Source organism: Panthera pardus, unplaced genomic scaffold (assembly GCF_024362965.1).
Source record: "Panthera pardus isolate Hobbes unplaced genomic scaffold, ASM2436296v1 HiC_scaffold_2, whole genome shotgun sequence".
NCBI lineage: Eukaryota > Metazoa > Chordata > Mammalia > Carnivora > Felidae > Panthera > Panthera pardus.
Window position 1 is genome coordinate 130,314,369 of NW_026526765.1, and position 27,710 is coordinate 130,342,078.

General features: G+C 36.4%; 1 protein-coding gene across 10 annotated transcripts in view; it reads left to right on the forward strand.

Annotated features, from left to right (window-relative positions):
- RAPGEF6 (Rap guanine nucleotide exchange factor 6) overlaps window positions 1-27,710 on the forward strand; it is a 187,576-nt gene that overhangs the window by 94,818 nt on the left and 65,048 nt on the right. For all 10 annotated transcript variants that reach the window (XM_019422096.2, XM_019422082.2, XM_019422091.2 and 7 more), the window contains 8 exons: window positions 7,467-7,644; window positions 9,786-9,922; window positions 12,032-12,190; window positions 12,791-12,943; window positions 17,432-17,596; window positions 20,780-20,887; window positions 22,981-23,184; window positions 25,886-25,994. In XM_019422096.2, the coding sequence (XP_019277641.1) occupies window positions 7,467-7,644; window positions 9,786-9,922; window positions 12,032-12,190; window positions 12,791-12,943; window positions 17,432-17,596; window positions 20,780-20,887; window positions 22,981-23,184; window positions 25,886-25,994 (1,213 nt within the window). The remainder of the gene's footprint in view (window positions 1-7,466; window positions 7,645-9,785; window positions 9,923-12,031; window positions 12,191-12,790; window positions 12,944-17,431; window positions 17,597-20,779; window positions 20,888-22,980; window positions 23,185-25,885; window positions 25,995-27,710) is intronic.

A 27,710-nucleotide genomic window follows, 5' to 3' on the forward strand; every position in this document is an offset into this window, starting at 1 on the left:
GAAAGGAGAAAATTACAATACCAAAGTCAAATATGTAAAAAGTTAAGATAAAATCTTTTTAAGAGTGGCCAAAGAAGGTAAACATCCTCAAATTTGAGGACTTCCTTTAAGAGAATAGCCAGTGGATAGAAACAGTTTATGTTAAAAACAAAGATAAAAACAGAAGAAACCACTATGTTAAAATAAATATACTTAAATACATAATTACATATGTTGTATATATGTTATACATGCAATGTAAATCTGAATGAAAGAGGACCAAATGGTAATAATGTTTTCTATTAGTGGTAGGTTTGCGAGTAGTTTTTATTGTTAGCTAGGTTTTTCTTACCTTTTTTCTCTGTGAACATTAGTATTTCTCTAACACATTTTATGAAGGATGTAAATAGAGTGTACAGTTTTTAAAAAGTTGAATAAAATTTTGAAAAAGATTAAAGTTAAATACTAGAGAATAAAAGGAATAAGTACAGAATATTAGATTGATAAAATGTTACCCCCAAATGCAGAATTTCTAGACCTACAATTAAAACACAGATAAGGTAAATAACAACCAATTTGTGTGTGTGTATCCAATCAGATCCTCAGACTAAAACAAAGGGAAGAAGAGTGCTTAGAGTTAAATTCAGTAGTGAACCTTAGTCTTTTCTTGACCTCAGTCCTTGTTTGGAGTACCATTCAAGCTGTGAATACACCGTTAAGTTACAGGCTATGTTGTCTGTGTATGTATACATTGGCCAGCAATAATTGAGGTAGTCTGGTTATCTAAATTTTGGCACTTGAAAGATTTTAAAAGTGAACACTTAACCTAGTCATGGCTTCTAACAGTATAAGCAAGCGTTGTGACGTAATGCAAGTTTTTTTTTTTTAATGTTTATTTATTTTTGAGAGTGAGAGACAGAGTGTGAGAGGCGGAGGGGTAGAGAGAGAGGGAGACCCAGAATCTGAAGCAGGTTCCAGTCTCTGAGCTGTCAGCACAGAGCCCGAAGTGGGGCTTGAACTCAGGGAACTTGAGATCATGACCTGAGCTTAAGACCGATGAACAACTGACTGAGCCATCCAGGTGCCCCAGGTATTTTTTTTTTTTTTTTTTTTAATGCACATATTTTTAATTTGGAGATTTGAGGAGAAGAGAGAAGAGAGACATTTGAACAGCACTTCTTAACAAGATCATTGTTAACACCATTTTATATGGCCACATATGTGGCTGTGCTCCTATGCATTTCCTTCTTAAGAGTTTTCATGTTTTCTGGTTTAAATATAACAGTCCTTGGCTCTCAAGGAAACTTTAAAATAAAGCATTTACCACAGTCTGGGGAAAATGCAAGTTACCATTTTGATATGAATATGCTTCTAATCAGATAAGCTTAAAATGTAGGTAAGCTTATACATTAAGATGTTAAATTGTTCTTGGAATAAATATTTTATGTATCTTCATAGAATACTCAAATAAGGAATGCTTCTTTCTAGATTTCCTTTTTCTATTTATTTCAGTCTGTTTATACCAGCAAGAGCTGGAATATTGTGAAATAAAGCACTTGTCTTTTCGTTAACTTCTTTTTTAGAAACCTCAGGCACACGTTCATCACCTATCTATCTTTCTTAGTTTTTCTGCAGGAAGTCAACATGGTCCTAAAAATCCCACTGCTTCAATTACTCTCTCTATGGTAGCATGAGTCCTTATTTCATGACTCTACTGCCAGTCTCTCCAGAACTGGGGCACCCCATTGCCACTGGGATGGTCATTGGACATTGACCTAGCTTTGCCATACCACGTGCTTTCTTTTGCTTTAATATTCCCGTTAAAAATGTGTGTCCTGGGGCGCCTGGGTGGCTCAGTCGGTTGAGCGGCCGACCTCGGCTCAGGTCATGATCTCGCGGTCTGTGGGTTTGAGCCCCGCGTCGGGCTCTGTGCTGACAGCTCAGAGCCTGGAGCCTGTTTCGGATTCTGTGTCTCCCTCTCTCTCACCCTCCCCCGTTCATGCTCTGTCTCTCTCTGTCTCAAAAATAAATAAACGTTAAAAAAATAATAATAATAAAAATGTGTGTCCTAGTCATAATCTCATTTATCTTTGACTACTCACATTTTATAAACTCCCATGTGAAATAAATTCTAAAAATAGTATGACTTTACTCCTCTATTTTATTTATTTAGTTTTTTTTTTAAGTTTATTTATTTTGAGAAAGAGAAAGCGAGAGTTAGGGAAGGGCAGAGAGAGAGAACCCCAGGAAGGCTGCACACTGTTATTGCAGAGCATGACACAAGGCTCAAACCCACGAACAATGAGATCATGACCTGAGCCGAAGTTAGATGCTTACCAACTGAGCCACCCAGGCGCCCCTACTTGTATATTCTAAAAGCTTCAGTGCTTCAGGGTGCCTGGGTGGCTCAGTCAGTTAAGCGTCCAAATTCAACTCAGGTCATGATCTCACGACTCAAGAGTTCAAGCCCTGCATCAGGCTCTGTGCTGATAGCTCAGAACCTGAAACCTGGTGCCAATTCGTCTCTCCCTCTCTCTCTGCCCCTCTCCCACTCATGTTCTGTCTCTTTTGCTCAGAAATAAATAAACATTTAAAAAAATTTAAAAAACAATAAAAGCTTAAGTGTTTCACCATTATCTGATTTATACTCTTCATTTCATTTCAGATTTGTATTCACAGTCTTAGTCTTTGACTTCTAACCGCAGTCTGCAAGTCTGGCTTTATGTTCCACTATTCCCCACTTGAACATTCTAGATTCTGGTTCACAACAAATACATATGTTATTCCCTGAACATGTTTGTTTTTTCCTAGCCCTGTGTTTTGGTTATGCTCTTCTACCTGCCACTTCACCTAGATGACATTTTCACATGGTCTCTCAGATCTTGGAACCCCACAGCAGTTTTTCTGTGGGTCATGAGTGGAAAATTTGTGGAGGCAGAGTTTATTTCGTGTGTATTCCCTGATGAGTTAAGCACACTTTTGGCACTTAGGAAGTAATCTGGATTTTTTTTTTTTTTTTTTTTAGCTGAATTACACTTGAAAGTAGAAACCAATATTGTTTCCAGGGAAAATGCAGAGGATCACTACTGACTAAAGCTTGATTATCTAGGGCAAAGGAGTCTTTCCTTGACCTGCCTGACCTATTGTAGAGATTATGGAATGGGCTCTTCCAGACAGCGTTACTGTGAAGGATCAATTTCACAGGCTTCTTCCGCTAACCAGAGAGACAGGAAACAAGGACTGAGTGGTCCATGAAAAAGATAGAATGAAGTACTCACAATGAGAATGCAGCAAAGAGAAGCGCTGAAAATTTAAGGTTCTGGCTTAATATTGGCTCTGAAATTGAAAACGTGGTTTTTGTTAAGTCTGTATAACTTTTCGTTCCAACCTGTAGTTCCCCTCATTCTTTATCTAGATGCAAACAGGAAAAGGATATCCTCTGGTGGTTTATTTGGGGAAGGCAAAGTCATCAGAAAATCTCCTCAGACTGTTAGCCTCACCAACTTCTATTTACACATATACACAGAGACACATTTACACTGCAGGAACGGAAAAACAGAAGTTTAATGAACTTTTTTTTCTTTTTTTTAATGTTTATTTATTTTGAGAGAGAGTGCATACATGAGCAGGGGAGGGACAGAGAGAGTGCAAGGGAGTGAGAGATAATCCCAATCAGGCTCTACACTGTTAATACAGAGCCTGCTGCAGGGCTCTAACTCAGGAACCTTGAGATCATGACCTCAGCTGAAATCAAAAGTCAGAGGCTTACCCAGCTAAGCCACCCAGGTGCCCCTAAACTTGTTCTCTTAGCTCTTTTACCAATATACTTTTTTCCCCACTACACATAACTTACTTGTCATTATCTTCTTGAGGTTCTGCTGTATTCCAGGTGCTAGGATAAAGTAGTTGAAAGGCCAGGGCTCTGATTTTCTGTGTACCCTGCCTTAACAAATTTGGCATATCTGTTGACCTACATTTTTTGTAACAACTTTTGATAATGATTTTATTAGTCTCTTGGACTCTGGTAAATTTTCTTTATGGCTCTGTTCTTTGCTTCAGTTGGGGTAGTTTTTATTGGACCCCCCCCTTTTTTTAAATAAATGTTTATTTTTGAGAGAGCAAGAGTGCAAACAGGGGAGGGACAAAGAGAGAGGGAGACGAAGGATCCCAAAGCAGGTTCTGCCCAGACAGCAACAAGCCCAATGTAGGGCTTGAACTCGGGAACCGTGAGACCACAACCTGAGCTGCTCAACCAACTGAGCCAACCAGGTGCCCTTTATTGCCTCTTTTCAAGTTTACTCTTCTTAGAATTTACATTTATTTAGATTTCCCATTTTCACCCTACTTAACATTTGTATTTCCTTTTATATCTTAAAACTTACTTACAATGTTGGAAGTTGATGTCTCCTAATTCCATCTCTCTCATTCCTGGGTCTCTTTATATTGATTGATTTTTCTCTTGGTTATGTATTACATTCCCTCCTCCTTCTTCTTTCTTGTAAGTTTTTGTTATATGTTGGACATTTTGAGTAATACATATTTAAAATTCTCACCTAGTTATTAGAGAATTAAACTGTTTCCAAGGCCTGCATCCTCAGAAGTATCATGCAATGACTTCCACTCCTGATGGTCATTTTATCTAAAATGACCTAACTTAAAAAACCTAACTTCCCTTTGCTTAGTCAAAGAATTAGACCTTGGATTCTCCATAGCTTGTTTTATGTACTTATTTTTAAATTACACGATTCTTGGGGCGCCTGGATGGCTCAGTTGGTTAAGCGTCCAACTTCAGCTCAAGTCACGATCTCGCAGTCCGTGAGTTCGAGCCCCGTGTCAGGCTCTGGGCTGATGGCTCAGAGCCTGGAGTCTGCTTCCGATTCTGTGTCTCCCTCTCTCTCTGCCCCTCCCCCGTTCATGCTCTGTCTCTCTCTGTCTCAAAAATAAATAAACGTTAAAAAAATAATAATTTTAAAAAAATACAAGATTCTTTTGTAAGAAGAAGAAAATTCTTTTGTAAGATTCTAGCATGTTTTTGACTTCTCTTCCTTTTTTATTTTTAATTCTTACTTTGCCTCATCCTTCTGGTATACTTGTAACATTTTATCAGTTTAATCTCTGTTAAATGATATTATTCATTCTTTTTCTTTTTATTCTACTTTCGAAAAAGTACAGTTAAGACAATTGTAAATATAGGTTATATTCTTTACTTTGCACATATCCTTAAAAGCACCCTTCTCACAAACTGTACCCTTGACTTCCATTCTCCCTTAAGAATTTTCTTTTTAAGGGGCGCCTGGGTGGCTCAGTCATTTAAGCGTCAGTCTTTGGCTCAGGTCATGATCTTACAGTTTGTGAGTTTGAGCCATGCGTCAGGCTCTGTGCTGACAGCTCAGTGCCTGGAGCCTGCTTCAGATTCTGTGTGTCCCTCTCTCTCAACCCCTTCTGCACTCGTGCTCGCTGTCTCTCTTTCTCTCTTTCAAAAATGAACATTAAAAAAAATTTTTTTTAAGAATTTTCTTTTTAGGTATCTTCACTTTTTACACAGATGACAATAGACCTTGCCTCTTATCCACATACGTGAATTGAATCTTGCTTATTTTTGCTATGAGCTATGTTTTTATCAGGTATAATATAAAAGGTTAGGAGACTGTTGAAATAGTCCGGATCATAGGATGAAAACTTGAAATTATGATGAAGATAGTGGTTTAGGAACCCAAAGGTAGATTGTTCTTAAAATTTGATAAAATGGAAAAAGGCTATTCTGGGGTTGAGCTTCTATAGTCTGAAAAATTAAATAAACTTGTATGAAAAATACTGCTTTAGTATTTTTTCACACTAGTTTCTTGGATTAAAATCATTACATGTAAATAAATTAGGTTTTTGAAAGTCATGTTAGCATGTACACATTTTAAATCTTATTTTTTGAAATTAGAACTTGCTTGGAAGTTCTAATGGTTCCAAGGGTATTTTATTCAGAAATATCTCCCCTTAAACTCTAAAGTTCCGTAGCCAGAAAGCAGAGGCAGCTTTGGCCTCAGGGAACCTGGTTGCTTGCAGGTGTGTGCCCCTGCCTTGTCTATCTAGTTCTGTGGCTCCCTGCAGCTTGCTTGCCTTTGCTCCTCCTCCTCCGCCCCCAGCACTTTCAGTCACAGGTGCTCTTTGCTTCACTTGCTTTGCTCTTGCTATCTCTATCATGCATGTTCTATTTGTATTGGTTTGTTGCTCTGTATCTTTCCATGTCTGTCTCTTGTTCAGTGTTCTTCCTTCTCATTCCCTTGCCCCTTTCCGTGCCAATTGGTTCCATTCTCTCATCACAGAATGGCATTCCCATGTAGCTGTTATCACATTCTTCCCAAGCAGTAACCAGAGACAAAAGAATGCTCTGCCCTGTAGCTCCAGTTATAAAAATGAAGACAAGAGTTCTTTCTGCCTTAGCTTCCATAGTCAGGGGCAGAACATTGTTCTTCACTGGAATCTCTTGGTTAAATTAGAGAGGAACAGTAAGTCCCTAACAGAAGAAAGGGGCTCCTCTGAGCAGTCAAAACAGTAAATGTTTAGTATAGGTGATGACACTTAAATATTTGAATGAAGATGCCATACTCTTCACTCATACCTGTTGTATGCTTATTATTACGAAATTCCTGTATGTTCAACCCATTGTTTCTGTAACTGCTTCAGTATTCATGCTTTTTCATTTTTAATATGAATCAAGTGAGTATAATGTTTAGGAGTATTAAATAATCATTTCAGGATAATTTTATTTTCTGTAAAACATTATCATTGTTTTCTCTGAATGACATTTAAATTTAGTTTTTTTAGAAATCTGCTAGTTACTTCACAGATATCTGAGACATTATATTTACAAATATATTTCCAAAGTTGAGGTTGTAAATATAAGTGTACTTCAAACATTGGTTGGGATAATCTCAACTCATCTTTGCATACTGTTAGGTTCACCAAACGGGTATTGGGACATTGTAAGTATGTGTTCAGTACTTCACAGTTGGTCTATTTTAGCACTTTTCAGTTTTACACTTCTGTTCTTAATTTACATGGTTGCCTATTTACTGAACTCTGAATCTTTGTGGTAAAAGAATATCTTATTTACAACGCCCAGCATAGACGAATAGATAGTCATGAAATGATTGTTAGTAAACTCCTTCCTGCACTTCCTGGTTTAGGAAATGTTTTACTTTTAAAAAATACACGTGTTGGTTAGAAAATAGTGATGAATGCATTTAGTGGTGTTTACATCTCCTGACCATTTTATACTTGCTGGCTCAGATTTGAGCCCTGGATGTTATACTATGTAACAATCAGCCCATATTTTTGAAGAGTGAAACCTTTTACAAATAAGTATCATTTTGTTTTTGATAGAACACAGTATTGCCTGGTTGTTTATATTGTTAGGAGGGGTAGTTTTGATTAATTCAGGCTGTGACAAAATTTTTACAACATGAATAAGTGATCAAGATTTCTTTCTTTAGGCTACAGAAAGTGAGGTAGGAGATGTAGATTTAACACGTCTTCCAGAAGGACCTGTTGATTCTGAAGATGAGGAAGAGGAAGATGAAGAGATTGATCGAACAGATCCACTACAGGGGCGCGATCTTGTTCGAGAATGTCTTGAGAAAGAACCTGCTGACAAAACTGATGATGACATTGGTAAGAAATATATGTATTCACAATTAGAATTTTATATTTTAATTCCTATGTAGTTAACCTCTTGTGGCGTAACAAATTACCTGGAGCTTAGTGGTTTAAAAGAACACACATTTATTTTCTCATAGTTTTTGTGGGTCAGGAATTCAGGAGCAGCCTAGCTGAGTGGTTCTGGCTCAGTGTCTCATGAAGTTGTAGTCAGAATATCAGCAGGGTTGCAGTTCTCTGAGGCTTCACTGGGCTGAGCTAGAGGATATACTTCCAAGGTGGCTACTCGCATGGCTTTTAGTACAAGACCTCAGTTCCCTGTCAGGTGGGCCTCTCAGAGGTCCACAACATGGCATTTGGCTTCCCCCAAAGCAGGTAATCAAGAGGAAGAGTAAGGCAGATGCCACATTGTGATTTGGCCTCAGGGGTGTCACAGAAAGCAATCCTAATACAATATGGGAGGGGACTGCACAAGATTGTGAGTAACAAGAGGTTTAGAGCTGTCTTTGAGTCTAGCCTCCCCAACTGCAGAGTTTGTTTGGAGTTTCCAGCAGGAGAGTACAGCTTTTGGTATACCCTTATACCCTTGACTAAAGAACAGTCAGTTATCCCCTATCTGGGAAGTTGATCCTTCCACTGAGCACACTGCTTGCAGAGGGATGCCCATGGAGCAGTCAGGGAGGAAGGGGACACCTGCCTAGCCAGCCAGATCATCTGAATCAACTCTGGTGAGTATTGGGGTGATAGATTTCACAGCCATGTAGCCCTCACCTTGTGGCTGCTCCAGTTGATAAAAGCTTGACTGCATTAAAGTAATTTCCTCCTTCATGTCCATGAGATATTTAAAATACAGTACATCAGTGTCTGATGTCTAGCTTGTTTTAAATTTCAAATGTTAGCAAAAGTCATGTTTTTACTTCTAGCTTGAAAAAAATGTTTATATGTAATTTGTAGATAAAAGTTTATGAATTTTCTCTTTTGTAATTTCTTACAGAACTAATTACTTTGGGAGATTAAATAATACTAAAAATGCTAATGTTACCTTTAAGAGCAAAGATTACTTAGTGTCATTATAGTGCAAACAGAGTGGTGCGGTGGATGGAAGCATGCTGGGCCCATCATCCAGAGGTCGATGGATTGAAACCATCCTCTCCTAGACTCACTTAGTGTGTCATTATATATTGTTATGATTCAACTAAGATTTTATCCTAGATTTCCCTTCTATAGCAGTCGTATTACTAATTCAAATCAGAAGATGCTGCTACTAAATAATCATAAATCTTTGTGAGTAAAGATCACTACATTTGAATATTCCTTGCCATTCTAATGACATTCTAATGACATAATGACATAGTTATTCTATGCCATTCTAATGACATAATGACATAGTTAATTAACTTGCAGTTTAGACTCATGTTATGAGCATTGTCTGGGCAGAAACTGAAAATGCATTTTTAATGATAAAGAATTGTATACTGTGCTATTTGCAAAGTTTTTTTAAAAATTGAAATATAATCAACTCCCAATTATCTGGGCAGATACCACTTTATAGTTATTTCTGTTTCATCACTTAGCTGACTGTGTGTTTGTTTCTCCCTTATATTTATGTTTATTACTCTCATATCTGTGCCAGAGAATGTTGGCTCATTAGCATTTGCTGGTTATAAAGAGAGTTATCTTGAAGTTGGTTTGACAGTTTGGAACTAGAATTCACATTTGTTATCCTTAATTACTTAATTGTTGACATTTATTAATAACATTTCTCTAATTCTGGCCTGATAAGAACTAGATCAAAGACTTTTTCACTGATGAGTTAGATTGAAGGACATCACTAACTTAACTACCATGGAGTGACATCTCAGGCTAGGAAAATTACTGCATTTGAATCTGTGGTTTTCTGTGAGGTTGTGAATCCTGGTTATCTTCCAATTTGCCTATATTTTTGTGTGAGTTTGAATATATCTATTAAACAAATCATTGATTTTTTTTTTTTTAGCCAGCATTCATCTGTACCTTGGTTCCTGTACATTGGCAGCATAAATTCTTAAGTTGATTAGAAAATTGAGTATTCACTTCTAGATTTTACTGAATTTGTAAAGTTTAGTCTTTGATGGTCTCTATACCAAAATTTCTGTTTTTGTTTTTTTTTTTAATAGAACAGTTACTGGAGTTTATGCACCAGCTCCCTGCTTTTGCAAACATGACCATGTCTGTAAGGAGAGAACTCTGCTCAGTAATGATTTTTGAAGTGGTAGAGCAGGCCGGAGCTGTTATTCTGGAAGATGGGCAAGAGGTAGGCTAGCAAATGTTACCTATTTTTTAGTGTGGGAGGTAATTTTTAGAATGATTTAATTTCCTTAGTCTTTTGTAAATCCTGAGTTTTGAAATGTATACAATTTTTTACATGAATATTGAGTTTGGCTTAGTTATGATTTGTGAAGATACAAGTTTTTACTTTTGATTTTGCTTTACTTTGTTTTAGTTTTTACTTCCCAGCCATAGACTTACCTAGCATAGAATAGATGTTCAATAAAGAACATTTATTGAACCAAATTTGCTCTTCTCAAATTAAGTTGTAAGACATTAAGAAAAATTTTTAATCATTCTATTTGTATATCATTATTTAAAATATTTATTGAGTATTACTCTCTGTATCCATTTTCTATGTTATACTTCAAAAAAAAGGTGAGGAAAATGTATTGATACTTATGGCTCCTGGTGGGCTGCTATCAGGCGAGGCATTTATGTGGTAGCAGGTTGTTGTTAAGAAATGCTTGGCTGGCAACTTTGGGTGGGTGGAGGAAGGATGCAGAGCACTTGAAAGGTATTACTGCTGCTAGGAATCACTTCACTGTTTTTCTTATCAAACTGATAAAAATTAATGCTGACATGTCAACTGATGAAAATTGTCATATCCTGCTAATAGGAATATAAACAATATTTCTGGAAAATCATTTAGAAATTTTTAACACGGGCCTTCAAGAATTAACAGGTTCGTTCTATCCTATTTCACTCATTATGAGTGTCTTTGCTCAGTACATAAGGTAAAACTCAGAGTTATGCCAAAAGATGTTCATTGCAGCATATTTCTAATAGTAAAAATTAGAAATGACTAAACTATAATTCGATAATAAGCAATGCTTAAATAATTGTTATACTCACACAGGGTCTAATATTATGTAGGTGGTATTCAGGTTATTGTAAAATTTGATAGAAGCTCTTTGAAGGCAGAGGCTATGTCTCTAGCTTCATTTACGTGCTTTCTCCCCATATTCTAAACATCTGGCTCATAGGATATGCTCAAGAAAAAAACTGTCATGAATATACAATTAAATTTTCCTAAAACACAAAACAAGTATTTCAACAGTATAAAGTAATATAAACATAGAAAAACTAAACTGTTAGCAACAACTTTGTAAACAGTGGAGTTTTGAAGAACTCTTCTTTTCCACAAATTTTTGTATTCTCTTAATTTTTCACAGTTTGTCAGCAAAACTTTGGTGTATGCCTAGTTTGTGTTGGGTACTGTTCTAGATACAGGAAATGTTGTGGTGGAAAAATCTGACACAGTCCCTGTCCTCAAGTAATTTATGTTATCCATAAATTCCATAGTGAGTGAATTTTATATTTGAAATAACCGAAACACACTTAAAAAAATATTTCTTATTGCTACTGATTCTCCTTTAGAACTAATAATCCAGATTTCCCATAAATCACACTTAAAAGTTTAGGCTGGTAAGAGCCTAACTGAAGGAGAAAAGTGTTCTTTGATGACTACATATTGAGTTGTCTTCTAGGAGCATTATATGTTGCTGTATAAATGAAGGCAGTATTTTCTTAACATTAGGAGAAATTTTGAATGTTTTGTCATCTCTGCCTTAAAAATCAGAATTTCTGAATTAATTACCAGCTACTTTTTTTTTCTTTTGAGTGCTTGCTATGTGCCAGGCACTGTACTAAGCCCTTGGTATGCATAAATTCATTTAATTAACAGAAAGGCCCTAATAGGTCTGTTGTTAAGCCCATTTTAGAAGTAGAGAAACTGGAATTCTGAGAGGTTAAATAACTTGCCCATAGTCACTCACCCAGTTAGTGGCATGGTCTGGATTTAGATTTCAAGGTTTGTGGTTTTAACCATTACATAATTTTTCTCTGAGTGTTTGGTCAATTATGAAAGTCCCCTGATGTCTTTTGGTGACTAAAAGAAGAAAGACTAAAATGAGCTTTTATTAGTTTGTGTAGATGGGCATAGACTGTTTTCTGACAGAGTATAAAGTAATATGTAATCAGATCTCTATTTTTCTTTTTTAAATTATATAAATTCAATATGTTGATTATTTTTCAAAGTTAACTGTAACTATATTTTTAAAAAGATTCTTAAAACCTGTCTTTTTCTTTGTAGCTTGACTCATGGTATGTTATTTTAAACGGCACTGTAGAAATCACTCATCCAGATGGAAAAGTTGAAAATCTCTTTATGGGGAATAGTTTTGGAATTACTCCCACTCTGGATAAGCAGTATATGCATGGAGTTGTTAGGACTAAAGTAGATGATTGTCAGGTAAGGTTATCTGTTGAGTCTTGTAACTCTTGTTTGTTGATTTAAAGTGGCTGAGCCTGTTTTTTCTTCCTCAAAATAAAATAGGTTGACTTGAGAATTGAGAGTTGTCAAAAGCTCACAGTTAATAAAGGAAACTAGATTTTGTGTGTGACTCAAATATTTGTGGATTTGAACAAAGCATAAATTTTTAGAAGAGAACATTCGAAATTTTGGTTTGTTAAATTTATATCTGACATTAGCCAGCTTATTCCTTTTTCTGTTCTTCTCTTTTTTTTTTTTTTTTTTTTAAATAAAGGAAAGAAATAGGAACTTCTGAGTTGTTTGTTTCTAACTTACTACTGCTTCATGTTTTCTTTGCCTAGTGTCAGTTTTGAGAGTAGATGTTCACTTCTTCTTTGAGAGCACAATTCAGATGGATTTGACTTCTTTGGTCTCGTTGCATATGAATTATTTCACCTTGATTTTTATTAAGAGTTAAAGGGACTGAATAAAAAAGAACTGATGCCACTCGATTTCTTACCTTTGTGCTCTACCTTGGTGCATAGTGATATATTTATGTACTACAGTTTCATTAACTGTCCCCATGTTATTCTCGGACAGTTTGTCTGCATAGCCCAGCAGGATTATTGGAGAATTTTAAATCATGTGGAGAAAAACACCCATAAAGTTGAGGAAGAGGGAGAAATTGTTATGGTGCATGAACACCGTGAACTAGATCGGAGCGGAACCAGGAAAGGACACATTGTAATCAAGGTGGGTGTTATTATTTATTATATTAGTTGCTGACAGTAGCTTTCATTTTGCTTAAAAGGCTTTGAACCACTTTTTCAGTAGTGCAAGATAATTAACACTAGAATCTAATTTAAGCAAATGTGTTGGTTCTTTTGTTTCTCCATTGGTTTTTACACATTTTAATGAAGAATGGCATTGCCATTTAATATCAGTATGGATAGGATATTATTTTAGAATATACCAGTCATAGTTTTTCAAATTTATTTTATGATCAATTGATAAGGGGAGTTAATTTCACCAAAGACAGCAATAATTAGAAACAAAACAGAAAATGAAAGTACTAGATGAAAATGCAGAGTGCTTACTTGTTATTTATGGCTTTAAAATAGACATTATCTTCTCTGACACTCATTTTTCTTATCTGAAAACAGGAATGTTATGGCAGGGTTTTATTGGGGCTAAATGAGGTAAAAGCCTTAGTACATTGTAGAGTCTGAATGTTGATCCCCATATTGTTTTCTCTAGTTCCCTTTCTCCCCTACCCTTTGCCCATTTGCCCCTTGCCTCCCTTCCCCCCCATCCTCTTCACTACCCTGTCTCTTTTAAGACCTCCACATGTAAAATAGAGAAATTGTAGTTGAAAGAGGAAATAAAAACGTATTATTTTGCAACGTAGTCCTGGTTGCAAAGTTAGTAAATGTGTTATTATTCATTACAAATGCTTGAGCTTATTATTTAATATTGTGAAGGACTGATGTCAGGTGCATTTTTCCCCAGGAGTCAGGCTATTCTAGAATGCGTTTTCATTTTCTAAACTGATAAATCTAAGCTTTCTATTGTAGAAAAGATGAACATATGGGTGGATTGCCATAGGCTATCTTTTTATGGGGGCTCATGTTTTTTAATTCTTTATTTTTAAATAATTACAAACTTAGAGAACAGTTGCAAAGACAGTATAGAGAGCTGCTTCCCTCAGATTCCCCACCTATTAGCATTTATTTCACTGCATTTTCTCCATTTTCACCAGTCTTTCTCTGAACCATTTGAGAGCAGTCTGCATATGTGATGCCTCGTCCCTCTGAATATTCTCTTGTATATTTCCTAAAAGCAAGAATACTCTCCTACATAAACACCATAGAACCTTCAAGTTGAGAAATGAAAATTAATAAAGTACAACCATTCAGCCTACAGACCCTGTTTAGATTTTCACCAACTATCCCAACAGTGGCTCTCTTTCCTTCCTCATCCAGGATCTTATCCCTGAACAAAGTTGCATTTAGTTGTCATGTCACTTCTTTCCACTCCAGGAACAGTCTTTCTCTGTTCATATTCTCAGCAGTTTTAAAGAATACAGACCTTTTATTCCTTAGGGTCACCCTCAGTGTGGATCTTTCCAGTGTTTCCTCATGCCCAGACTCAAGTCGTAATTTTCTGGCAGGAATCCCACAGAAATGATGTATTCTTCTCTGTGCACCATGTCAGGGAGCATGTAATGTCAACCTGTCCCACCATTGGTGAAGTTTACATTAATCACCTGGTCATATTGATGTCTGTCTGCGAAGTTTCCTAACTATAAAGTCACCACTGTGTTCTTTGTAATTGATAAGTGTTTAGATGGGAGATGTTCTGGAATAGTGTCAGTATGTCCTGCAAACCTCTATTTACCGGTCTTGCATTGACTCATGCCTAAAGTGGTGTTCTTTTGGGGCTCTGGGTGGTTCAGTCTGTTAAGCGTCCAAGTTTGGGTCAGGTCATGATCTCAAAGCTTATGAGTTTGAGCCCAGCGTTGGGCTCTGTGCTCACAGCTCAGAGCCTGGAGCCTGCTTTGGATTCTGTGTCTTCCTCTGTCTCTCTCCCCCTTCCCAGCTCTTGCTCTGACTGTCTCTCAAAAATAAATAAATATTAAGCACATAAATAAACATGTTATAAAATTTTTTTTAATAAAATGGTGATCTGCTATTTCCTTTTTTTCCTACATTTATTGGCATTTTTTCTGTCAGAATGAACCTTCTCCTCTTCCCCATTAATTCATTTCTACTGCTATGGATTTGTGTGTTGTACTGTTACCATCATTGTTGACCCATTGGTCAGGTTGTCCCAGATTTGGTGGGAACTTCATAAGGCTGACTCTGTATTCTTTTGATATGTCCCCATTGGTTTTTAACAGCTTTTTTATTCTCTGCAAAACAAGATGCTCCAGTGTCATATTGTGCTTTTCCTTTTCCAGCTTTGGAATCAGCCATTTCTCTGGAGAGCTCTAGATCCTACTAGTCGAGAATAACATTTTTTAAAAGTTTATTTATTTTGAGAGAGGGAGTGCAAGCAGGGGAGCAGCAGAGGGAGAGAGAGAATCCCAAGCAGCAAGTTTCATGCTGTCAGTGTAGAGCCCGACACAGGGCTCGATCCCACGAACTGCGAGATCATGACATGAGCTGAGATCAAGAGTCAGATACTTAACTGATTGAGCCACCCAGGTGCCCCGAGATTAGCTTTTAAAAGCCACCATGTCTCGAGTGCCTGTCTGGCTCAGTCAGTTGAAGCATGTGGCTCTGGGTTGTGAGTTTGAGCCTGCATTGGATGTAGAGATTAGTTAAAAATCTTTTTTTTTTTTTTTTTTAAATCCAAGATACGGGCGCCTACTCTGTTCATTGCTACTTAGGTGTCATTGTTTCTAGAGCCTCTGATCAGACAGAGCTAGGAAATATATGTATGTATTTACTATATTGCATTCACATCTGTAAGATTGTATGTGTCTCTATCTATTTGTAACAATCATAAGTTCATAACAGTAATCCCAGTTCTGATACCACAGTTTTGCTTATCCTTTCCCTTCTTATGTTTGTAAATACCTTCTCTGGTCAGTGGCTCTTGTACGTTTTTTGTATTTACTTATTTATCATAACGAGCCTCTGTCCTGCCGGTGTAACCATGGCAGTCATCTCCTTGGCCTGCCAACTCTGCTCACCATGTCTCCCAGAATCCCACCTTGTTGAATACTAGTGAGCACTTCGGTGATGTGACTTTGTATGCCTATGGGGGCTTACCTTTAAAAAACAGTTCTTGATATGCATCTTAGTCTCTGCAGGCATCCTGCCCCAGTGTTTAGCCAGTCAGAATAATGGCCTTTCTTTAACATGTTCGTCAGTTCCTCCAGATTTAAAGGCTTCAAATCGAGGGGTGCCTGGGTGGCTCAGTCGGTTAAGTGTCTGATTCTTGATTTTGGCTCAGGTCATGATCTCATGCTTCATGAGATCCAGCCCTGTGGCAGACTCTGCACTGACAGCATGGATCCAGCTTGGGATTCTCTCTCTGCCTGTCTCTTTCTCTGCCCCTTCCCCTCTTGAGTGCACGCGCATGCGCTGTCTTTCAAAATAAAGAAATAAACTTTAAGAAAAAATAAAGACTTTAAGAGTGGCCTGCGAATGATAAACCCAACTTGGTACTCTTTGACTTAGAGTGTTGTGAAGGGTAGAAGAATAGGAATGACCTGTGGTTGCCTTGTCCCTTAAATAGGTTATATGAAGATGCTTAGTTTGACTTTGTTCTAGAGAAGTGATTTGCATACTTTTTTTTTTCAATAAACTCTTAGATAACATTGTTAGTATGAATGTATGTTTACCATACAGTTTTTCTGACCGATGACATTGTTTGGATGAATGCAACAAATTGAAATTGGGGATTATGGACAATATTTTCTATATTTGGTTTAACATCTATTTTTATATTTGTTCTCTGTATACAGTTAGGAAAAGGCTGCAAAGGTAATAAATTTTAACATTGATTCAGAAGCTCAAAGCAGAGCAGCAGATGAATGTTTACATTCCTTTTTATAAACTTGGAGACAGGCAAGTGGTTAAAACTCTGAATTAATGTAAAAACTATATATAGAACTTGTGTTTCCTCTCAAGATGGTGAACTAGCATGGAGAAACCATTGAAGAAGAAACTTCTTTTCTAGGAAGTTAAAACAGTGAAACACATGGTCTTGAATTAGTGTATTGTTTCTATATCCTGGGCAGAAGAGATTTAAGGATAATTAAATTTGGAGGAAAGCTTTTTTTTTTCTTTTTTTTCTTACTTAATTCAAGTTTAACTTGTACTACTTCTCTCTGGTGCCTTAAGACAGTCATCTTCCCATTTCTACCAGTTGTAGAAAAATGACATTATTGTCATTTTTTTACCCCAGGCCACATCAGGGGTAAATCACTGAAATTCAAAAGCCCTCCTATGGTAAAATGCCAGGAAAAACAGCTATAACTGAGTAAATGCTTTTGGATATTTTCATTCCTCTGCCTTTTCTGTCTTCCAGCCTCTGGGTGCTGGTGGATTACAACCTATAAAGACTACCGTCTCCCAGTATTAAGTGTTTTAAGGGTAAAACTCTACTTTGAGAACTTGTGTAATAGAGTGACTACCAAGGGAAGTCACTCTACAAAGGGAACTCAGTAGAGTTCTTTGTTTCCTGAGCTATTGATTTATTTAATAATCTTTTGTATCCTTGGATTTTTAGGCAACACCTGAACGTCTCATCATGCATTTAATAGAAGAGCATTCCATCGTGGACCCAACTTATATAGAAGATTTCCTACTAACTTACAGAACATTTCTTCAAAGTCCTTTGGATGTTGGGATCAAACTGTTGGAATGGTTTAAAATTGACAGCTTAAGGGATAAGGTTGGTTTTATAAATATGAAAGTGATTTTAACCTTTAAATTTTATTTATAAAATCTTTTGCAATTGATAAATACTTATTTTGATAACAGGATTCACTTAATCTAAACAACATTTCTCTACTTAGTTTTGTGACAAACAGCATGTTAAAAGTGGAAATGAGCCTTAAAAGTTAAAAATTGAAATAGGCTGTGATAAAGCTATAAACTCAAAAAACATGATAGCTGCATGAGTGTTTTGAACTCTATCAAAATGTTTGTTCATGAAGATCAATAAAACACTTAAAAGGTGATTAATAGTTAGAAAGACTATTCAGCAAGTAAATTATTTTCAAGTGACTTTAGATTGATTGTAAGCCCCAAATAGCAATATGTTGATTTGGGGGGTTTACACTTTTATCATTTTAAAATAATCTGTTTGTCCTTAATATATCCCTGCAGTGACTTATTTTAAATCTACCTTTGAGTATTTTTTTCTTTTCATTAAACATTGTTTGCTGTTGTAGATAATCTTAGCTTATTTCATGGAGTGTTTGTACATTTAATGGGAAGACTTGCAATACCTCAGCAAATTGGTAGGAAGTTAGTTATTTTAAGAAAAATAAAAGAAGGGCCATAATTGGTGTATCTTTCTGAGTTATATTTTAAATGAAACAATTAGATGTGGCTAGACTGTAGAGTTCTCTTGTTTAGGAAATTAAGGTGTTCAGAACTACAGGCTTGCCCCCTCATCCCCACCCCCCCAGTACCCTTTGGAGTTATGTGTAGGTACTTCAGTTGCTGAAGAAATAAAGGCATGCTAAATAAAGAATGAGCAAAAATATAAATGAGGGACAACTAGATATTTACATGCAAAAGAATGAAATTGGACCTTTACCTTACATTATATACAGAATTAACTCAAAGTAGATTAGTGACCTAAATATGAGAGCTAACACTATAAAACTCTTAAGAGATTTAAAATCATTGACTGTATTAAACTTTTTTGTATCCTTATGTATTGTTTAAATCTTTTGCAGTGATCATGTGCTATTTTTACAAAAATAAAACTTTTTTTCATTTAAAACTTAAAAGAAAAATCATGACCTTGGATTTGGCAGTCGTTTCTTAGATATGATATTCAGAGCATAAACAATAAAAAAAACCATAGATTGAACTTCATCAAAATTAAAACAGTAAATTAAAAGGAAACACATGGAATGGGAGAATATATTTGCAAATCTTCTATCTGATAAGGGTCTAGTATCCAGAATGTGTAAAGTACCCTTATAGTCCAACAACAAAGATACAACACAACTTAGAAACAGACAAAGGGCTTTGGGGAGCCTGGGTGACTCAGTCGGTTAAGTGTCCGAGTTCCACTCAGGTCATGATCTCACGGTTCATAAGTTCAAGTCCCGCATCAGGCTCTGTGCTGACATCTCAGATCCTGAAACCTGCTTCAGATTCTGTGTCTCATTCTCTCTCTGCTCCTCCCCCTGCTTGTGCTGTGTCTCTCAAAAACAAATAAATGTTTAAAAAAAAAAAAAAAAAAAAAGAATCTTTCAAAAGAAATAAAGGGCTTGAATAGAGATTTTTCCAAAGCAGATACTTAAATAGCTAGCAAACACATGAAAAAGATGTTTAAGGAGCACCTAGCTGGTTCAGATGGTGGAGCATGCAACTCTTGATCTCGGTTCAGGAGTTCCATCCCCACGTTAGGGGTAGAGATTAAATAAAAAACTAGAATCTTAAAAAAACGTTTAACATCATTCGTTATAAGGAAATGCAAATTAAAACCACAGACAGAGGGGCACCTGGGTGGCTCATTCTGTTAGGCGTCCGACTCACTTTCGGCTCAGGCCATGATCTCTCATTTCATGAGTTTGAGCCCTGTGTGTTGGGATCTGCGCTGACATTGCGGAGCCTTCTGGGGGTTCTGTGTTTCCTCTCTCTGCCCTCCTCCACGTGCGCGCTCTCTCTCTCTCTCTCCCAAAAATAAACGTAAAAAAAAAAAAAAGCTTTAAAAAACCACAGTGAGATCCTGCTTCACACCCCCTAGGATGGCTTTTCAAAAAGGAAAGGAAATAACAAGCATTGCCAAGGATGTGACTGGAGAAAATGAAATTCTCAGACATTGTTGATAGTAATGTAAAATGTTATAGCTACTCTGGAAAACAGTTTGGCATTTCTTCAAAGAGTAAAACAGAATTAGCATATAACCTGGCATTTACTCTTAGTATTTTTTCAGAACTGAAAGTAGGTATGCAAACAAAAATTTATATACCGACATTCATAGCACTATTGACTATAGCCAAAAGGGGAAAACAACCCGAATGTCTATTAACTGATGGATGGATAAACAAAGTGTGGTATAGCCATAATGAAGTATTAATTCAGCCATAAAAAGGAATGTAGTACATGCCACAACATGGATCAATCTTGAAAACGTAATGCTAAGTGAAAGAAGCCAGACACAAAAGGTCACAGTTTGTATGAAATATTCCACATAGAAGAGAGGGCAGAATGTGAGGTGACTGACTCCTTAATGGGTGATAAAAATGTTCTGGAACTAGGTAATGGTGATAGTTGCACACCTATAACTACGAAATGCCACTGAATTATATACCTTACAGTGGTTTAAATGGTGGCTTTTGTGTGTATCCTACCAGAGTTTAAAAAATAGATGACTTAAATTATTTCCATTGTTAGGTACATTATTCGGTTCAACTTCATTAATTTTTCTGTTAATCTGTGGTACAAAGTAATCAAACCACTTTACAATTTTGAAGACTCACAGTATTTCTAACAAAGTAGGTTTCAGATGTGGTTTGTTAATAATTTTGATTAAACATGTTCTTGACTATGTAAAGGCTCTTGATATGATTGCCTGCCCTTTAGAAGCTTGTATTTTAGGATACTGTCTGAGGTATACATCCTATGTACTTCTTATAGCTTAGTAAACAGGCTTGTGTTTTCTCACTGTGGGTCCAGTCTTGGCTCTCTATGTTGCTTGTGCACCCAAGGAAGCAAAAACTCAGACCAAACCATGCCTGCATATTAGAATGAACCCTTTGTGTGCAGGATAGGGGGCGAAGGGGTTAGCCATATAGCTCAGTTCCCCCTCAGTTTTGGGCATGCTTTTGTAATATACTTCTACAGAAAGAATGCCTCTCATAACTATACTGTCTCCTTCATGTTTCTACAGGTAACACGGATTGTGTTATTATGGGTAAATAATCATTTTAATGATTTTGAAGGTGATCCTGCTATGACTCGATTTCTGGAGGAATTTGAAAAAAATCTGGAAGATACAGTAAGACTCCAAAGAATTTATTTTCTTCAGGATTTAGGGATTTCCCTGATCCTCAAATAACAGTACCTCAGAACACTTCCATTCTCTCCTGTGTCTTGAATGTCTGCTCTAAGAACTTCGAAATTTATATTTTAGATTCTGCTCATTCTCTGCCATTAACCCAAACAGAAATTAGGCTTCTTCCTGACTCTTCTATGTTCGTTTTAAGGCTGATGATGTTGCTGTCTCCAGCCAGTCAGCCAGTCTTATGATCTCTAGTGTATATGTGGGCTACTTCTTTCTCTGCCTTGAATTCCCTGGCCAAGATGTCCATTCATTTGCTATAGTCACCTGCGTCACTAATTTTAGCATACGCCTATTTCCTATAGCCCCTCTCAGCCATTTCTTTTTCACTCCGCATTGAGGGGCTCATTTTATTATGCCTAATCTTTTATAATGGCTAATTTTAGTTCTAGTATTTCTTTGTTCTAGCGATTTTGTATGGCCAGAGATTGTTTTTAGGCCACAAATAAGATGAATATTTCTCTCTTTGTAAATAAGCTAATGTACTTCCTACCAAAGTAATTCCTTGTCTATGTATTCAGGTACCTCACCTACATCTTCAATATTTTTTCTGGGTACCCTTGATTTTAGCCAACAGGATTATTTTATATTCTTCACTAATTCTCTCAACCTTAAAGTCTTTGCTTCTCCTCTTGCTATTTGAACTCTGTGCAACCTTTAAGGCCTGCTTTATATATCAGATCTACATTAGACTTTATGAGTTTCCCTTCTGCATGTGATTTCACTTGTTCTAAATATATAACACCTAAGATAATCCCCTCAAGGTCCTGTTAACTTTGACAGTGGCTATTTATAATTAATTTACTCTGTGTCAAATATAAAACTATGAACTGGAACTGAATTGTCTGCTCCAGGCACCTTGAGATTTTAGGAAGTAAATTAATAATGCAGCTCAGGAGTTAGATTGCCTGAAATAGCATTCAAACTATACCACATGTTAGATATGTGAACTTGGACAAGTTGCTTAACCTTTTTATGCCTCAGTTGTTTTATGTATAGTAGTCCGTAGTTTCTGTTATGAGGATTATAATGAGCTATAATGAAGGTAACCATCTGAAAGGAAAACCTGTCACATAGCAAGTGCCCAAGAACCATTGATTTTACTCAAGAGTATAAGTGGATGGAGTTGAACAAAGGGACAGAGCAGCAGATTTTCATCTGTTCCCATATCTTTTAGTTCTGTAGCTTTCCCAGCAGCACTCCAGCTCTGTGAAGAATGGGAAGAATGAACAGAGGCTGGGGAACTTAAGAGGCCATAGGAGCTCACCACCATCATATGGGTTTTCCAGTGCTCACTGTGTAGATAATTCGTGGGCTGATGGAAAACAGAAATTGCCTTACAGTTGTGGGATTTCTTTTTTGGTAATCATTCAGTCATGAGATATTTATTAAATTCTACATTGTACTCCAAAGTGTTGCATAGGATAAGAACAGGTGTAAGGTTAGGTCCCTGCCTTGAAAAAACTTTAGCTGCTTTTTATGGACATAAGATATACACATACTATGCTATTGGAGAATAGCTGAATATTAAATTGGTGTTAAAACCTGAAAGTTAGAATATTATCAGGCATAAAAAAGACCTAAAATAATACAGGACTAATGTACCTCGAAGAGGCAGAGACTTGAATGTGTCTTTGACTGTTAGATATTATTCAGAAGGGTGATTCAGGTCCTGCAAGATTCTGGATTGATAACAGCCAGGAGATAAGCAAGATAGCACTAGAATATGTATTAGGAAAGTTCATGCCATGAGAAGTAATTTTTTTGTCTTCCCTTTCTAAGTGGGACGTCATTTTGAAATCTCTTCTGACCTGTGACTATCTAGACGTTTTAAAAAATAACTATTGAGAAATCTTGAGAGTGTTCTCCGGCGGAAGCTTTCCCTCCTTCAGTTTTATTTACCCTGACTCGTATGTGTTTTACTCTGTATTTAAATGTAACTCTAACTCTGATGATTTTAGGTGATTTTTAAAAGCCTATAGGAATAAATCCATACATTTATATACATTCTACCCTTTTTTGCTTTTTAGAAAATGAATGGTCATCTCCGGTTATTGAATATTGCCTGTGCTGCAAAGGCCAAGTGGAGGCAGGTTGTGCTGCAAAAGGCTTCCCGGGAGTCCCCTCTGCATTTCAGCCTTAATGGGGGAAGTGAGAAGGGATTTGGTATTTTTGTTGAAGGAGTAGAACCCAGTAGCAAAGCTGCTGATGCGGGACTGAAACGTGGTGATCAGGTAAATAAATACACAACCACTTGAATTAAAAGCCTTCTTATAACTAAAATGTCTGCTACTTTTTTTCTCATGTGATATTTCTTCAAGTAAGCATGACCAATGTAAGGAAATTTAATTAACATTAAAAGGTAAGTGGCCAAAGATTGCCATAAATAATGGTTTAGCTTAAGTAGTGGTCCTATGGTAACAGAACTACATCCATAAGTAGAGGAAGCCGGTCAAGGGACTACGAAAATGAAGGAGACCCCGGGAGGAAGTTGGAGGGGATTTATTCTCTCTGTATACGCATTAGATAACTGTAGAGCAGTGTATTCCAAAATGTGATTCCTGACAACCTTGTTACTAAAAAATGCAATTCCTAAGCCTACCTCAGTTCTACTAATTGTACTAGTGACAGTCTGCCATGATGAGGTCCAGGAATCTGTATTTTTAACAGAGCTCTCTCTCTAGGTGATTCACATGCACACCAAAGAGTCATTTTTCAAATTTAGCTAAATCACTTGGGAAGGTTATGTTTCCCCATTTTAAAGTTTTGTTTGTTCATTTATTCATTTAGAGTGTGGCTTTATTTGACTTTTAACTAAACTATACTAGCGCTTTTCTTTTTAAATTATGAATGCATTCACACTGTAAAAACTTCCACACTGCAGAGCAGTGCTTCTCAACTGGGAGTGATTTTCTCCCCCCAGGAGACATTTGGCGTGTCTAGAGATAATTTTGATTCTCATGATCCAGAAGTTACTCTTAGCATGAAGTGGTTAGAGGCCAGGCATGCTGCTAAGCAGCCTCCAGCACCCCACAGCAGGACACCCGCACAACAGAGACTTACCCGGCCCAAATACCAAGAGTGCAAGGGTTAAGAAGCTGGTTTAAAATTTTAATGAGCCCCTTCTTCCACTAAGGGAACTTTTTAAAAACAGATTTCTGGGCCTAACCCCACACCATTCATTAACAATTTCTAGTAGCTAGAATTCCAGAATCAGTGTATTTAATGTTCTAGTATTTTATTTTAAACTCATTTGAGCATCTCATTCTTCACAAGGAAGGAAAAAAACAATGAAATCAGATTATTTTATTTTTGAGAGAAAATTTATCTACTTTTTACCTCTTCCTTCAAGTCTTCTCAGTTATTGTTAAAATGATCTGAAATGTTAGATCTAGATTATTAAGTCATTTTTAACATTATTTATCTTTTGAGAATACTTTTGACATTGGCATTAAGTTTCGGAGGTTTATCACTAATAACCATGTACACATTTACACCTTCCTTACTGATGTCATTGATCACCTCCATTTCATCTGTGCCACATGCCCCCATGATTAAGATTCATTTCACCAGTGTCTTCTAGTACTTTTCGAATCTCTTTTAGTTCTTGTCTTATATAGGGCCTATAAATACTATAGTTTTTTGTGTCCCTGCATGTTTGATAATGCTTTTGTTCAGTGGGGTATAAAATTCTTTGTTCACAGTTATTTATCCCTCAGAGCATTGATGTTATAGAAAAGTATCACATCATTTTACTATTGCCCAAGAGAAGTCCAAACCAACCTTTATTTTTTCTTTTCTAGCTTCCTTTGTTTGTCCTCCTACCCATCCCCAACCCCGCCAACTCCACAGTGGTGCTTAAAGATTCTTTGTTCAGTGTCCGTGGAATTCAAATTTTTCTTTGGGATATGTTAAAAAATAGATCTCTTTATTATCTTTGCACAATACTCAAGCCATTTCAATGTGTAGACTCAAGACTTCTTTCAACTCCGCATTTTACTTCTGTGGTTTCTCTTTCTTTTCATATTTTGTTTCTCAGTCTTTTTTTTACCGTGTTGGAATCATTGTGTGAGTCCTGACATCTGTCCTCTGTGCTGCTCATCTGTTTTTTGTGGTTTTTTTCCTCATTATGTTTATCTCTTTATCCTTTTTTGTTAGATTTAGTATTTTTTAAATAAGCTTTCTGTACGATTTGGAGGTACAGCCAAGTTTGGGAAGCCTTCTGTGAAGGGTCAGCACATCACATGCAAGAATCCATCGCAGTTGTACTTGCTGCTTTTCGACTTCCTGATTCAGCATCAGCAAAGGATAGTAGATATATTTAAAGTATCACTTTTGAATGAATTCTGTCTTTTAAAAGCAATAAATTTGCATTTAGCATATTTCAGTAAAATTTACATATACATACACAAGCACTAATTTTTATGAGCTGATGTGTCTTGATTTAAAATTCTCCTTCATATATAGGGGCATCTGGGTGGCTCAGTTGGTTAAGTGTCTGACTTCAGCTCAGGTCATGATCTTTTGCTTCGTGAGTTGGAGCTCTGCATCAGGCTTTGTGCTGAGCTGGAGCCTGCTTCAGACTCTGTGTCTCCCTCTCCCTCTGTCCCTCCCCTACTCGTGTTCTGTCTCTCTCAAAAATAAACAGACATTAAAAAAAAATTTTTTATTTTTGTTTCATATATAAACCATCCTGTTTTTTAAAAATTTTTTCTTTGATCTCAGAGGGAATGAACTTTCAAAAAATGTTTTTAGTAGTGATTTGGGGAAATAGAATATAGAGAAAAAAAATAAGTGGTAATTCCACTTCTCGTAGAGATGAACATTGTTCACATATGGGTGCATTTTGTTCCAGTGTCATTTTTTTCACCATTACACCTAAGGTTGCAGAAGTAGCTAATATTGTTTCTGTCATAATTTGTATTTTTCTTCAAGATAATGGAAGTAAATGGACAAAACTTTGAGAACATTACATTTGCGAAGGCCGTTGAAATTTTAAGGAATAATACTCACCTTGCACTTACTGTGAAGACCAACATTTTTGGTGAGTTTTGTTATAAAAATTGAAAGGTTTTTTCTTCTGCTTTTTGTTTACTGTTTTTGTTTGTTTTGTTAATTAAAAGCAAAAGTCATCAATGAAAAGGAAAATAATAAAATACAAACATGTTTCTTTTTGAGCTCCTTGATCATTTTTAGGAACTTCAGTGTTGAGGTATAGTAAGTACTATGTATTCTAGAATTTTCATTTTTCATCGTTTGCATTATTTTGGTATCTTACAAAAATAAGTTTTAAAAGAGGTGTGCACGTACATTTGGTTAGACGTGTGAAGTGTCTACTGAAGAGGTATTATGTACTATACTTTGCTGGGAGATACTGAGTGAAACTTAGAATGACCTGTTTGAAGCATAAAAATCATAATCAGGCTTTTATTCCCCCTGCTAATGGGCAACTCAGACTATTGCTAATGTTTTAGCTAGCTTTCTGAAGAAAGCTAGCTAAATAATAATACGAATGCTAGATTGGCTGTTTCATGAAACTAAATTGAGTAAAAGAATTAATCACTGAATTCCAGATTTTTAATAACAGTGTACTCTGCCTTTCTCTCTAAAAATGTTGATTACTGTATCTGCAGAGTATTTTGATCATGTTTCTATTTGAAGCAAAGACTAAAGCTTGCGCTTGCATTTTTTTTTTCTTTGTTGGTTCCCCCTCCCCGCCCCCCTGCTTTTTAGGGAAGACTTATTGTAACTGGGTTTCCTTAGATACCATAGGGTATTCAATGAAATTCTGAGAAGGGCGATAATAAAAACAGCGTAATAGTTTGAAAATTATCAAAGAAAATTTAAGAGTCTAAATGAAGTTAGGGGGGAAAATTTCTTCAGGTCATCTGGGTTGCATTTTGAAAACTAGGAGTTGAATTTAAAAACTGCCTATGGAAAAGGAAGTATGTTTTATTTTTTCACTTTCACTGCTCCTCATACTGCACTTAGTCATAATGAAAAATGAAACATTGGGTATTTTTCCTCTTTTCAGTGGAGTCCTTTTTACTGAATTATGTCCTGTTAAGTCTGATATATAACTCCTTTGGCAATTTCCTAATATTATATTAGTTTAGCGTCAAATAAGTGAGCCTTCACAGTTCCTGGGTTTCCTGGAGTTTGGACTAGTATCTAGAAACATCAACTTTTGGATTAAATCAGAAAGATTCTGATTTTAAAAAGTAAGAAAGCAGAGCTTGCTCTGTCTCTTAGAGCATCTGACTTAGTGTTTCCAAGCTTGACTTTGTTTAGATGTATTTCATAGGGCTCTTACAAGGATCAAAGACCTTGAACTTTTTGTGCCCTCACGTAATAATTATTACCTGGTATCACATACTATTATGTACAAAAATATAAAGATAGTACTATTTGGTGATTAATAACATGGCCCATGGGAAACAGAAAAAATAGATCTGAAAGGTACAAAAGGCAGGGAAGCCACCACTTTAGGACTGCTTGAGTGGTGAGAGACATTTGCCCAATAGAACTCTAGATGGGATGTGGTAGAGGGTAGGTTGTGGTACTGCAAAAGAGGGCCCATGTCCTCAATACCTCCTTCCTTACCCTTGGCAGAGAATGGTCAGCCAACTCTATCCCAAGCAAAACACCAAAGAGTATCTCAAAGTAATAGTAATAAAGCATTTTTAAAAATGGAGCATTTTAGTATGGATGTGGTATCTGGAATGAAGCCCTGGTAACTCTGACATTACAGTGAAGCAGA